At 35.1% G+C, this 13,815-nt stretch overlaps 1 protein-coding gene across 3 annotated transcripts in view; it reads left to right on the forward strand.

The window, feature by feature from the left end:
• NFATC3 (nuclear factor of activated T cells 3) overlaps nt 1-13,815 on the forward strand; it is a 76,919-nt gene that overhangs the window by 45,477 nt on the left and 17,627 nt on the right. For 2 of the 3 annotated variants that reach the window (XM_030025264.2, XM_030025263.2), the window contains exons 4-9: nt 697-896; nt 2,108-2,280; nt 3,050-3,190; nt 5,577-5,632; nt 6,247-6,373; nt 8,252-9,304. In XM_030025264.2, the coding sequence (XP_029881124.1) occupies nt 697-896; nt 2,108-2,280; nt 3,050-3,190; nt 5,577-5,632; nt 6,247-6,373; nt 8,252-9,304 (1,750 nt within the window). The remainder of the gene's footprint in view (nt 1-696; nt 897-2,107; nt 2,281-3,049; nt 3,191-5,576; nt 5,633-6,246; nt 6,374-8,251; nt 9,305-13,815) is intronic. The other variant, XM_041125825.1, reaches the window with a different exon arrangement.

Here is a 13,815-nt window from a genome sequence, read left to right on the forward strand (position 1 = left end):
GTTTTTTCTCTTCCTGATGTTTCAATGTGTTTTGGGCCTAGAATTACTACCATTAGCTCAAGCAAGAGGGAGTTTTGTGACAACTGAGTGCACTGTTGGTTAGTCTTGTATTTAAGAAAAGGAAAGATGCATGAATTAACATCAAATTTTGGTTTTTAAAACATTTTCAGTGCCAAAAATAAACCGTAATTGATTTTCTAGCTATGAATTAAATATTCTTTGTCCTAACATAACACATTTGCATCCACAAAAACTCTTTAAGTTTCATAAAACTCAGTATTGTGTTCCATAGTAGAAAAACTTTAAAATACTTTTAGTATTTCTAGAAACTAGGTGTATCTTAGTAAAATTGATAATTTGGCTGTGATTAAAAACGATATCAGAAACAGACCTATCACATAGCATAGCTTTGATGTAGAAATTCTGTAGATAAAATGATTCTTTTCTCTTTGAGAGATTCAAAAGTAATAAAAGTATTTTGATATCCCTTTGTTCTGATAAATGTTGCTGATACTTGTATTGGGGGACAGATATCTGTACTCAGTTTTCTGATTTCTGAAAAGATTGAAGAAGTTTGCAATTAAATACTACTCTTTGACTCTTAAGTCTTTGTACTAGTTGTGTATTTATATTATGCACACACAAATGCAGTAAAAGTCAACTAATATTTTAATATTACATCTACTTTTTCATCAGCTCCTGGGCTACAGTGAAAAGCCGGTAAACCTACAAATGTTCATCGGAACAGCAGATGATCGCTACTTAAGACCTCATGCGTTCTACCAGGTGCACCGAATCACTGGAAAAACAGTTGCAACAGCTAGTCAAGAGATAATAATTGCCAGCACAAAGGTTTTGGAAATACCACTTCTTCCTGAAAATAATATGTCAGCCAGGTACACCACAGCATAAATTGGCTATTTAGTTTGCTATGTGTCTTTTTTTTTTTTTTTTCTTCCCCCATTTGTGCAAAGGTGAAAGAAAAATCTTGTAGAATAGCGTATTTTCCACAAATATGGCTCATGGTTAAGATAGACACATCTCTTTAAACATGATAATGTTTAGGTAGTCAGAAGTAAAGGAGTAGAGAGACAGGGAAGCTCATAAGATTGACGGGGAGATAGATGAGTGCTTCTGGGATTACACTTTCCCATACAATCCATACATATATATGACTCCACCTTTGTAGCATTGCATGTGGGTTACTGGCTGGTAGAGTTTTTGTTTGATTTTACAAAGACATAAGACTTTTCTCTGTGAAAATACAGTCATACAGTTTAGTTGTTTGTTTCTTGACTGAATGTGGTGATTTAACTTCTGGTATCTTGGTAGGTCTCTTCCTTGTTTTGATTATTTTTTTTAACAGTTGCATTATTCTGACTTTTACGGTCTTGCCAGATAGAATGTGCTAGCTAACAGTTTAATGGTTGGTTATAGCAACAATTAAACTGCTCTGTCCTAGCTGGAGGGTCAGTGAACAGAGTAAAGCACAATTATTTGTTTATGTAGCACATTTATTTCTTATGTAGACTTCTCAAGTCAGCTTAAATTTTCCTAGTTGCAGACTTCATGCTAGTTCCGTTGAATGCTATGAACCCATGATGATGTGCAAGATAACACTCCTCATAAGCTTATGTATACGTGTTACTTGATTAAAGTATGTGTGTCTCATATGAGTGATTGATAACTATGTGGAATGGTAGCTAGGATTTGATGGCTACACTTTTGTCATTCTCTAGTCCTTCCTAAGGCAGAACTAAATCTGTCTCTTACTCCTTGTAAATGATGTTTACTATGTTAAATAACTTACTTTGAAGGTTAAACAATGTACAATAACACATAATCTTTTAAAGGTTCAAAAAAACAGCAGCTAGACATTTACAAGACAAAAATGTTTTGACAGAGTACTTGCTGCCATTTTTTATGCTAACAGGACTTTTAATCTCAGACATTTAAAATAACATTTAAAATAGCGTAACATGGGGAAAAAAAATAGAATGCTCTTCATTCTTTAACAAAAGAAAGGCTTACAGAGTATACTTTGGCAATAGTTTGATTCATTTTCTTCCATTTCTCTTCTGATCCATCCGTCCTCACCTATCTCCAGTATCGATTGTGCTGGTATTTTGAAACTTCGCAATTCAGATATAGAGCTCCGTAAAGGAGAGACAGATATTGGAAGAAAGAATACCAGAGTGCGACTTGTGTTTCGTGTTCACATCCCACAACCTAGTGGAAAAGTCTTATCTCTGCAGACTGCTTCCATACCTGTTGAATGCTGTAAGATTGCTTTAACTATCCATAATTATAGTCATGTTTTCTGCATGTGTCAGTAGTATTGTCATTCTGACAATATTTGTTGTCAGAATTATATATAACAAGTGTGTGTAAAAAGCATTGTGTGTAAAAGAGCTAAATTACCAAAAAGTAATATATCTTTATTTAAAGGTGGTACTTGCCAAGTGGCAGCCTGAAGGTTTGGAGGAAAAGCAATGTTTTAGGCTTTAAACCTAATACTGCAGTCACACAGCTAGCAGCTTCAGTAGTTCCTGTATATTAGCAGAGGCAGCTGATACATCTCAGTGAAAATAAATATTCATTTCAGAAGGAACTAATACTATTTCATTTACGAGAGTCTATACCATTACTTGTCTTTATACAGTGTTATCTAATGAACAGCTGAACTTCTAGAGAATTCATTTGTTAAATGCTGGCACTAAGGAATCAAAACACAATCTTAAACAATCTGAATTTCTCCTAGAATTCATTTTGTCTATAAAATGCTGAAGTAATTTTTAAATCAATATTCCTAAACTAAAAATTTCATTTGCTTTAACAGTAGAGACTGTTGGGATTCCATGGCTTCTTGGTGTTTCTTTTCTATAATTATATAATTTCAACATAATTTTAAAAACAAAGATAAAATTGTATATGTAAATAGATGGTTTAGTTTCACCCTTGATTCTTCAAATTCAGATCATAAAAGAAATGTCAATATGATTAAGATTGTGAATAACAATTTTTCCTTTAATTTTTTTTTTTTTTAAAGCTCAGCGATCTGCTCAAGAACTTCCTCAGATTGAGAAGTACAGCATCAATAGTTGCTCAGTAAATGGAGGCCATGAAATGGTGGTGACAGGATCCAATTTTCTTCCAGAATCCAAAATTATATTTTTTGAAAAAGGACAAGGTAAATACTATCTTACTTTTTTTGTTGACAACCAAACCAAAAACATTACCTGAGCTTGATTTTAGGAAGTAAAAAAAAAAAGAAAAGTAAAAGAAAAAAAGAAAGTTAAGTCGCAAGTAGTAATCCGAAACTTCAGTTCGGGCACTGATCTATGTGCTCGTTGGCAATTATGAATGAAATAGTACTTCTGATTCAGACAATTACAGGCTAACTAACTTTGAATTGTGTGTGTTTGAAAGATGCTATGGACAGATCGTACCATTTATTTTTTCCTCATTATAAAAAAAAAATGAAAAAAATTAAAATGGGAATTAATGGAAATGCGACATCAATGTCAAATAGTATGTTATATCTGATTTAATCATTGCATAGGAACTGACTTACTCCTAAGACAATGAAATAAATATTAGCTAGAAAACACTACTGATTTTTTCCGATATATTTGTGTAAGATTTTCTATGGAAGTTACTCTTAAGGGATGCAGTTTTTTAAAAAGTCTTAAGATCAGACTCAGATTTGGTGTGCAGTGTAAGCTTCAGCTGTGTCTATGCCTAATTTGCATCTGTAGACAGGCAAGTGTGCATGTAGGTAAAATACTGGCAATAAGTTATGGTACAAACAACAGTGACCTTTTGTACACTTATTAAACATTTCTGTGCTTGATAAGCTGATCAAGTATTTAATTGCCAAGAAATCAGAAATGTTATAGTCAGTTGTATTACATGATTCTCATTCTCTAAAATCCAAGTTCAGTCTTCTAGGCAACACTTGGTCATGGGTGAGAACTGCAGCAGGCTTACACTTGTATATTAGCAAAGTAGAGTTAAAATTATGTTGCAGGCATGCATTTCAGTTAAGGTATACTAAAGACATAGTGTTTCCTTCATGCATTGAAATCTGTGGGAAAATTTAACTGCTTCCAACTGATCTCATGAAATTAAACAAATTATTCTTTGGGAGGGTAGTAGATAAAATTTTGCAGTCTAATAGATAGGAAATAGAATCTTTAAGTAAGCAATAAACTTGCAGATTTTGGATTAATATTTCTAAAACAACTTTCTTTAAATGTAAGTACAGGTTTGAAAACTTTTCTTTTCCTAATCCCATGTTCTTCCTCTTTTCTACCACTTTCATAATTATGCAACTCCATAAACTAGAGAATTTAACACCAAAAAAACGCTGTCAAATAGTTTTCATTTTTAGTTTACTACAACCAGATATAATGAAAGTTTAGCAAGTTTTCTTTGTTTTAGTTTTGTATTGTACACACCCGCACATACACACAGTCAGGTACATACATACATATTACTCAAATATGTTCAGTTATTCAGCATTCCTTCCTGGTTCTGTAGCTCTTCTGGATATACATCTTGATCTTAATATTTCTTACTTAGTTGAAAATTTAGGACTAGCTGTCTTAATACATAGAGTTCCTTTTCTTCCTTGATTGTCCCTTTAATATAGAGAGCATAAAATCTGAACAACTTAAATTGTTGTTGCTGTGACTTGAATACCTGATTTGAACTTTTGCGAAACACTAGCAAAAGTAAATCATTAATAATAAAAGTTTGCAACCAAGTCCAATTCTTCTATGACTTATTATTTTCTTAAATATTTAAGCAAGGGAGTTGGGGGTTTTTCTTATTAGCAAATGCACAACATAAGTGGGGGGTTTATGTAATAATGTATTTTGATACACAACTTGAACGCCTTTTAAAGAAGTACTGCTGCTAGATAATAGCTTCCCTGATAGCCTGTACAAACCCAATAACACAGAACCGAGTGTTAGATTAAGGATAATGGATTACGCTAGGTCAGAGCAGAGAGAGGTTCACCAAGGTGATTTACTTCCCTCACAACACAGACAACTTGTCCGCTATTTGAACTACAGGGTCTTCCAGTTCAGGCGAGCATGTTTAAATGTATAACCTGTGAGTATGTGTATGAGGATATGGCATATGTTATCTCTCGCATGGTGACTTGTAGGTTAAGGCATCAGCATGTTTGAATAATCACAAGTGTTAGTAGTAATTTAACTACCTTTCAAAAACGTTTTTAGAAAAATGGGGAAAAAAACCCTCTGTACACTTACAGTACACACTGTCTCCTTTGGAATTAAATCCAACTGTATGTAATTAGCAGATTCTGTTAAAATGCAGAATCCTGCACACCAGTCAACTTACGGACAAGGTCTGTAGTGTTGAAACTCCTAAAGCATCTCTATACTTTACACTTCATTTACAGTATATCTGTCAGTTGAATGGCCTCTTTCTGACTGAAAATAAATGCAGTTTTATATTAAGTATTTAAGTATTTTTAAGATTAAGTATTTAAGTGTTTGAGAAAATGCTTTTTGCTTGAATTATTTGTAAATTTCTTTCAACAGATGGACGACCTCAGTGGGAGGTAGAAGGGAAAATAATTAGGGAAAAGTGTCAAGGGGTGAGAAACAATTTTTCTTACTTTAGAAAGCTTTCTGTTTTAAAATGAGAAACTAAACATCTTCATTGTTCTGAAATTTAGACTTCATTTAGTAAAGTAGATCAGTGGCTGATTCAGACAGACAACTGGAGACTTCTAAATTGGTTTAATACTATAAAGTAGCCATTAAGATGATGCTTTGAAGGAACTGGAAATAGTATGCTTGTTGTGAAAGCAGTGAAAAAATTGAAAAAAGAAAAATGAAGATAATCTTGCTAAGATGACAAATAATTTCCAGTGCACTAAAATTTTTCTTAAAAGCTTAATGATCCAAAATGCAATTCTTTGACTGCTAGAATATTTTTATGCTCTGGCAGATAAATAAAGCATCCTTTAGATGATGTTTCTAATTAATTAAAAGCATTACCTTCAGAACACTTGTGTTTAAAAGAAGAAAAAAAGTCTCCAAATAAAAGTTTGCTTATAGTACTGTTTTACTATGTAATATACACAAACTTGAAGTTTACCAATTTCAAAATATTAGTTTGCTTTAGTTTTGCAATAAGTGTTTTCATTTTTCTGTAATTAAGAGCAGTTCCATTTGCATTTGATATGTAAAACTTTGTTTCATATAGGCAAACATCATACTTGAAGTTCCTCCATACCATAACAAAACCATTACAGCAGCAGTTCAGGTGCAGTTTTATCTCTGCAATGGCAAGAGGAAAAAAAGCCAGTCTCAACGTTTTACTTATACACCAGGTATTAAATAAAAAACTAAAATGTTGCATTTTATTTTGTTTTTTAAAATAGGCATTTGAAAGTAATTCAGACAGTCTTGTACTTTTGACAGGTAGATAAGACTAGCTTTGACTTGTTTGTAAAACAGCTTACTTAAGCTTGCCTAATTAAAAAGCTGAAATTTAGCGTAATAAGCTACAGTGCTATAATTACAGCCAGGTATTTCTTCATTACACTTTTTACAGAATAATTTTGATTCTACTTTTCTTTAAGAATGATGGTGAATCTCAGAAGCTGCTCTTGTAAATAACTGTAGGGATGACATGGAGGATAGTGAGATCACAGAAGAACAGGTTTTACACATTTTGCCCCACCCCCCAAATGTCAAAAAAAAACCCAAACAAAACAAAACAGGTTTAGGTACAAGGAAGATAAAAAAATATTTTTTCCCCTCTCTGGACACATTGCAGCATGTTGAGAGAAAATAGTCTGTAACTTAGCCAGAAGCAAAAACCGTACATCTTAACTGTACATGTAGTTAAAGCATCTTAATCCCTTCTGTTTGGTGTGAGGAAGTGCTTGCTACTAGATATGCAATGGCTACTCCTTTGCCTGCCACTTACTTCCTTTTAAGAAATTCATACCCATTTAGAGTAGTCAGAATTCACAAGGTACCAGTGATGGTGCTAGACCCTCTAGTACTGTCTGGAGGACTTGAAGTCAGGTATCCGAAGGAGTCTTTAAAGTCAGACATGGATATTAATATAAACTTCTTAAAGCTAATGGGTATGCCAACAAAGCCAACTACCATTAGCTTATGCTATTTAAAATAAGATTTGCTCACGTGTGCTCTAAAATTACCTACTTCATACCTTCATGTGCAATTTAAGCAATGTTACCTAGGTATTTGGTACACTAAGTATACACTAAATGTGTTATCAGGTTGATGTGGTATTTTTCAACCATTCTTAAGAATATCAGCTCCTAAGATAGTTACAAGGTACACCTTAAAACTTTTTTTTTTTTTGAGAAATCCATATTTAAATTGTTTAAATGGTAGAATGCAGTAATGACACTGCTTAAATAAGAAGCAAGTTTAATTATCACTGCAGCTGTTGTTGCACAAATGTTTTAAAATCCTTTTTATTTATATATATAACAGTTTCTTTAACAGTGTATTGTATAAAGTAGTAATTGAGCAGTTAAGTGTTAGCATTTTTCTATTTGTGCTTAAAATCAATATCTTTTCATGAGCCTACCAATAGATTAAAAAAAACCCCCAAAATCCTGTAACTGAAAGTGTGTCAATTTTTAAGTCTCTGTATTATAAGAACAATTGTTACCATCATTGAAACTGGGGGATGTGCTGAAAGAGCTGCTGTAATTAAAACAACACACACTACTCAAGCTAGTTTAACTGTGTTGCCAAAGTTCAGCTGTCATCTTGATCAGAGGCTAAGGAAAGTTTGAAGCCAGCTAAAAATTTCATTCCCCTTTTGCGTGGTGCCTGATACTGAACTCCTGTCTGCCTATTTTCAGTGGAGCCCAGCAGCAGCAGCGCACCCTGTGCTCCCCAGCCCCCAACACACACATCTCTGAGCTGTATTCTTTAGATGTACTGGACTTTCTCTGGCTGGGTTGCAAATGTCTTTAAAAAACATGCGTTGCATAGGAGGGTGTTTTAGAAAGGAAGGTAACTGACTTCGAATAAATGCTAGGAGAGGTCTTCTGGCTCTTAAGGGTTAATATAGCAGGCATAAAGTAAAAAAAGAGCAAAAGAAGGGACATTAGAGCAAGCACATTAACAACACTGTTGTGGCTGTTAAACAGCAATTAGTGTGTATTTATCACAGGATACATATGGGTTGGAATTGTAATGCAGTGTTTTACTTTTTCTAGTTATAATGAAGCAAGAGCACAGAGATGAGGTGGATTTGTCTGCTGTTCCGTCTTTGGCCCTGCCTCACACAAGCAATGTCCAGGGCCTGCATTCTATCCGAACTCAATTGCCTTCACCAGAACAAGGGCATCCACATGACAATTTACTGTCTACATCACCCAGGAGCCTTGTGTGTCCAGTTCAACCACCATACACAGCAATGGTGACCTCAGCAGTATCCCACCTGCCACATATGCAAGGTAGAAACCTTAGTCCAAGTGAAGAGTGTCATGTTTTGCCTCCTGCTGTGGTTCAGTCTTTTCAGGTAACATCAGCACCTCCTGTGAGGCCGCCTTACCAGCCTATGCAGTCTAACGACGTATACAATGGACAGTCTGGTCTTCCTATGAACTCTGCCTCCAGCCAAGGATTTGATACTATTTCATTTCAGCAAGACACAGCTGTACCTCATTTGATAAATCTTAGCTGCCAAGCTCTACCACCAATGCAGTTTCATTCTTCAAATGCAGGTTCTGTGTCAACATCAAGTACAGCAGGGCACCCGCTAGCACACCCAGCTCATTCAGGACAGTCATCTTCTCACCTACCGTCAATGGGATACCACTGCCCAAGCGCTGGGCAGGGCTCCATCCCTTCTGCAATGAGTCGGTCCCTTGGGCAGGCTTCTCCCCAGCTGCAGCAAGTCCCATACCATTCTACAAATCCAGCATCCACTTCATCCCCATCCCCAACAGCTTCCCACCCTTTGGTCCATTCACCGCTGTCTGGACCTTCTTCACCCCAGCTACAACCTATGCCTTATCAATCTCCTAGCTCAGGACCTGCCTCATCTCCCCCGCCAACCACTGTAAGTCACTCGGGACAGCACTCCCCTCAAGCACATAGTCCAGCACTGGGAGGTCTTAACGCAGCATCATCCCTAGTCCACCATACCGTATGCGATTCATCTCCATTTTCACCAGATGGGGCAGCTATTAACATTAAACCAGAACCTGAAGACAGAGAGTTGAGTTTTCAAACAATAGGACTACAAGACATCACACTAGATGATGGTAAGTGGATATAATATTCTAATGCTGGGATATAATCTACATTAAACTACAATGTGGCTGTGGGAGGGTTGTTTTGTTTAGAACACAGTCCTCTTCACAGAAGTAAATTGGTATCATCAAAATGGAGTCGTATTTTTGTGTCCAAAGCAACGACTTACTTAAAACTAATGATATCAGCTGTAAATTTGTAGTTCTACAGTTCAAATACTTTAATTTGCCCATAGACTTTGTTGTTGTCATAAAACAGGGCTTGAGGAATTAACTCCTACACATTGACACCTTATATACAAGGAATTAATTTGAAGCCTTTTCTTATTGTCTTGTTGGTATGTTTCAGGGAAAGTCATAACAATATATCTAAGTTGCATGAATGTAGTTTTGAGTCTTGTTTCTTGGAGTTGTCCCAGTTTTGAAGGGCAGGCTAGTTTTTTTGAAAATATATCAATCACATGCATTTTGGCACTGTCTTAGTCTCTTCACAGACATTCTGTAGATCTGCTGTCATCATTCAGCACCTCTGCTCACAGTAGCTGTTGGCCTTCTCCTTACCACTCTGGCTAGCTTTTTGAGAAATTCACTTGTTTAACATAAACAGAACAAGGACATTCTAGTGCGAAAGGCCAGGCTATAAAGTTCTTTTCTTTACTTAAAATACTTGGACAGTGTTAATTTACAAAACTTGTCCAAAGTGAAAAGAAAGAGATACCAGATCCTAAACATCAGACTATTATTTGAGGCATAGATGCAAAGCAATTTAAAGAACATGTCTTGTTAGTCAGACTGGAAGAACAGAAGGCCTGGCCTTAAAAGGTGTGTAAAAGGTGTTTGGTATTGATGATGGGAATTTTACTAGTATCTCTTTTCTACAGTAGTCTTAACTGTTTTGGGGGTTCTTGTGAGTTTTTTGGATAGGGGTTTTTTTTGTTTGTTTGGGTTGGTTTTTTTTTAATCATCCCTACTAATTACTTAATTGCATCAGCAGTAGTGTAAAGACTTAAGTGTATGTAAAAATACCCACGTCAGTCCCAGTTCCTTGCATAAACAGAGCTTTGTTATTGTTACCTCCAGTCAATAGTAAGAAAATTTAGTAAGTAATGCCTTTAAAGACACAGCATACCAGGAAGAAAATGAGAGAAATTGAGAATATAGTTGGGCTTTCAGTTAGTTAAATGGCCACTCTAATTAAACAAAGCTCTCTTTTTTTAGGAACACTGTTTATCAATCAACTTTATTTAGAAAGGAAGGAAGAGACTGATTCTATCAAGGACTTGCTGAGGGGAGAAGAGCAAGGCTTTATGAAACAGAATGCGACAAAAAAAATAGCATTTTCTACATCTGTACTAGAGGAGGGAAAAAGAAATCTCATGTATCAAGAAGTGACATGTTAGAACCTAGCTTTTTCTCATCCTCCTCCCCTCCAGATACACAAAAAAGATGTAGAAATAAATAAAATACAACTAAATACCATAGTTAAACTTTTGACAACATAAGCAGAAGTGTTAGCATTTATGATCATCTCGGCAGTTTGGTTATACTTGTTCAGAAATTAAAATGAATGCATAGTAAAAAGAAAGCCAATTTTTTTTTTTCCCCTGTATCACAAATATTAGTTGCTTTTAGAAACTATTTCCATTGCTTAACACAGTGAAATTACTGAGTTGTTCCTGTGCTGACAAAGATATCAAATCACAGGAAAAGCTGCAAGAGCCATACTTAAAAGCGTGGCCACTTGCTAATGGTTTAGAGAAGTATAATCAATATATATATGAGTCAATGGCCACAGGTTTATTAATTTCTTTTTTTAAATAATGCTTGCTATAGAAGTTTAAAGAAGGTCTGATAACTGGTGATTAAACTATACACTTCCTATATGGAAAATTGAACATGGTTTTAAATGCTACACTAGCACTTGGCAGCAACAATACGTTTGCAAGCATAGAGATTACCTTCATTTCAGTTTCATATTACCGCCATTTGATGATTGCTTGCGAGGTTGGGTTGTGGGTTGGTTTTTTGTTTTTTTTTTTTCCAATCTGCAAATACAAATCAGATGTCTAGCCTGAAACCTGTTCCAAAAATCTTGAAGGGCATAGTGACAAGAAATAAGCTACTCAATTCTCTCAACATGAGTAAACACTTCCTCTGCTTAATCAGCTTTAAATAAAAAAATCATGTTTAGACAGGAACACTTTTTTTATAATGTATCTTAACATATTATTGTGGTTTAAAAAATAATTTTCAAAATTTTTCTTTTGTGTATAATTGAATTTTAGTTTCTGTACAAAAAGAGCTAGACACAAATAGCAAATCAGTTATTCTACATTAATGTTATCACAATTAAGGAAAAAAATCCAAACATAATTGCATACTTAAATGAATGTTGATACAGTATGTTCTCCCAGCTAATATATTAAACCTGAAAGCTATGTTTAGTTGGAAAATAGGTTTTTAAGGGCTACCAATTAAGGCAAATAAACCTCTCAAAATAAAACACTAAGGCAAAGCCAAATGAAAATTTTATAAATCATGTCTGGTTTACTGACCTTAAATATTTAAGCCAGTAGTCTTAAAAAAATGAAACAAAAACTCAAAAAAACCTGACAGCATAAATGATCTTCTTTCTTTTAAGTAACATTCACTATTTCAAAATTAGCATAGTAGATATTTTCTTTGCCAAGAAAATAAAATATTTTAAGACATTTTACCAAAATTTGAGTGGAGTATGGAAGTGCTACCTCATGACAAAATTAGTCCTGGAATTACTAAGCTGTTCAGTTTGACAGAGTATGATTTAAAATTCTTTAAAAACAAAACAAACAAAAAACCACAACAAAAAAACTCAACACACCCCACTTACAGAAGTGGCAGTCTGGATAGTAGTTATATAAATGCCTTTAAGCAAGACTCCTAAAAGTGAATCTTACTGCCTCTTAGCCAACATTCAGGCTTTTTCTTCAAAACACACCAAAAAAACCCAAATCCACTACTTAATACAGAACTACAAAACTGCTCTATCCATCAGTGCTCAAGCCAAGAGCATCTGGATTAGTCTTGATCCAGCATCTTCTGGAAGGTGTAACACATCTGGATTCACCATTTATAGCTTCTCTGCAAAGTCAAACACGCATGCCAATGACCAGGATGGAGTATCTTTTTAAATTTTGTTGTATTCATTCACCCTTTACCAGTTAGAGCAAGCTAGGCTTGGTTCAGACTATGAAAAAGGATTACATAATTTCAAGGCAGATTCTCTGTCTGGGTAACATGAAGTACACTTTTTTCCTTCCCCCCGCCCTGAAGTTTGTGTGGCTCTTTGTTTTCTTGTTTTTCAGCAGGATCCAACTGATGTCTTTAGGCTTTTCTAATCTCCACCTTGAATTTGCTCTTTTATTTGGTTTCCCCTCTTCCCATCCTTGCTTCCTACAGGAAACACTTTCTAATTCACTTGAAGAAACAAGGGATCAAAATGCATGAGGACACCTAGATATGAAATTCAAATGATATTACAGAAAACATTTGAAACAACACAATTTTAAAGTAATTTGTACTGTATGCTATTAATTTAAAGGTTTTCTGAAAAACAGTACTTTTTTCTGCTTAGGTCTTTGCAATAGTCAATCTGCACAAGGTGGTAAACTTTTGGACTGGAACTATGCAAAAGCAGCTTCTTGTTCTTTATTTGGCCCCTCCACTTTTCCTCCCTGCCTCCCGCCCTCCCTGCCCCAGTATGCTGAGCCTTCTTCTCCCTTAACATCTTTCAGCAAGTGTGTCCTCTGCCCAAATCCCCAGGCTAACATTTCTCTGTATAGACAGCGGAATACTTAGGGCTGCAAATAGGTGTAAACAAGGCAGCTGAAATGACAAGAAACAGGCAGTTGGTCATTTCTGTCCTTTCCTGTATCCGTCATCCATACTGTGCTCTGTTGTATACTCATCTAATAAAGGTCCCATTTCTTCCCCACTAGAAAAAAAACAAAAAAAAAAGCTAGTCAAAGTTAGACTTAATCTAGTTATATGATGAGGCCTTGTTCATTTTTTTCCCCAGTCTGTTTTTAAAAAAGTGCTCCTACTGTGGTGGCTTACCTATCCCACTGTCAAGTTTTAGATTTAAATCTATTCTAATACTGTTGATCTAACATTTAATCTCTTATGCTTTGCAGTTTAGGAAAGAGTTTACCTTGGATTTCATGGCTTCCTACAGCAATGAGATTTCTAACATGTACAACCATTCTTAACCATTTTTAAGGTATTATGTTAGGCTATATTCAGCAAATCAGGATGACCTTCTACTAATCCTCTTACATTTTGTTACTCATTACATCTTCATTACATAAAGCTGGAGATTAGAAAATCCAGTGTGTAGATTTACTATAAATCATAACTGGTTTGTGTACATAAAGCAGTTAGGTCTGCTTTGTCAGACACATTCCATGTAGAATTTTAAGCCATTTGCATTCATTCATTTTAGAAGTTCTGTGATAACCCTCTAGTTGATAAATTCTCTTGCTGGG

The sequence above is a fragment of the Aquila chrysaetos genome, chromosome 9 (assembly GCF_900496995.4).
Source record: "Aquila chrysaetos chrysaetos chromosome 9, bAquChr1.4, whole genome shotgun sequence".
NCBI lineage: Eukaryota > Metazoa > Chordata > Aves > Accipitriformes > Accipitridae > Aquila > Aquila chrysaetos.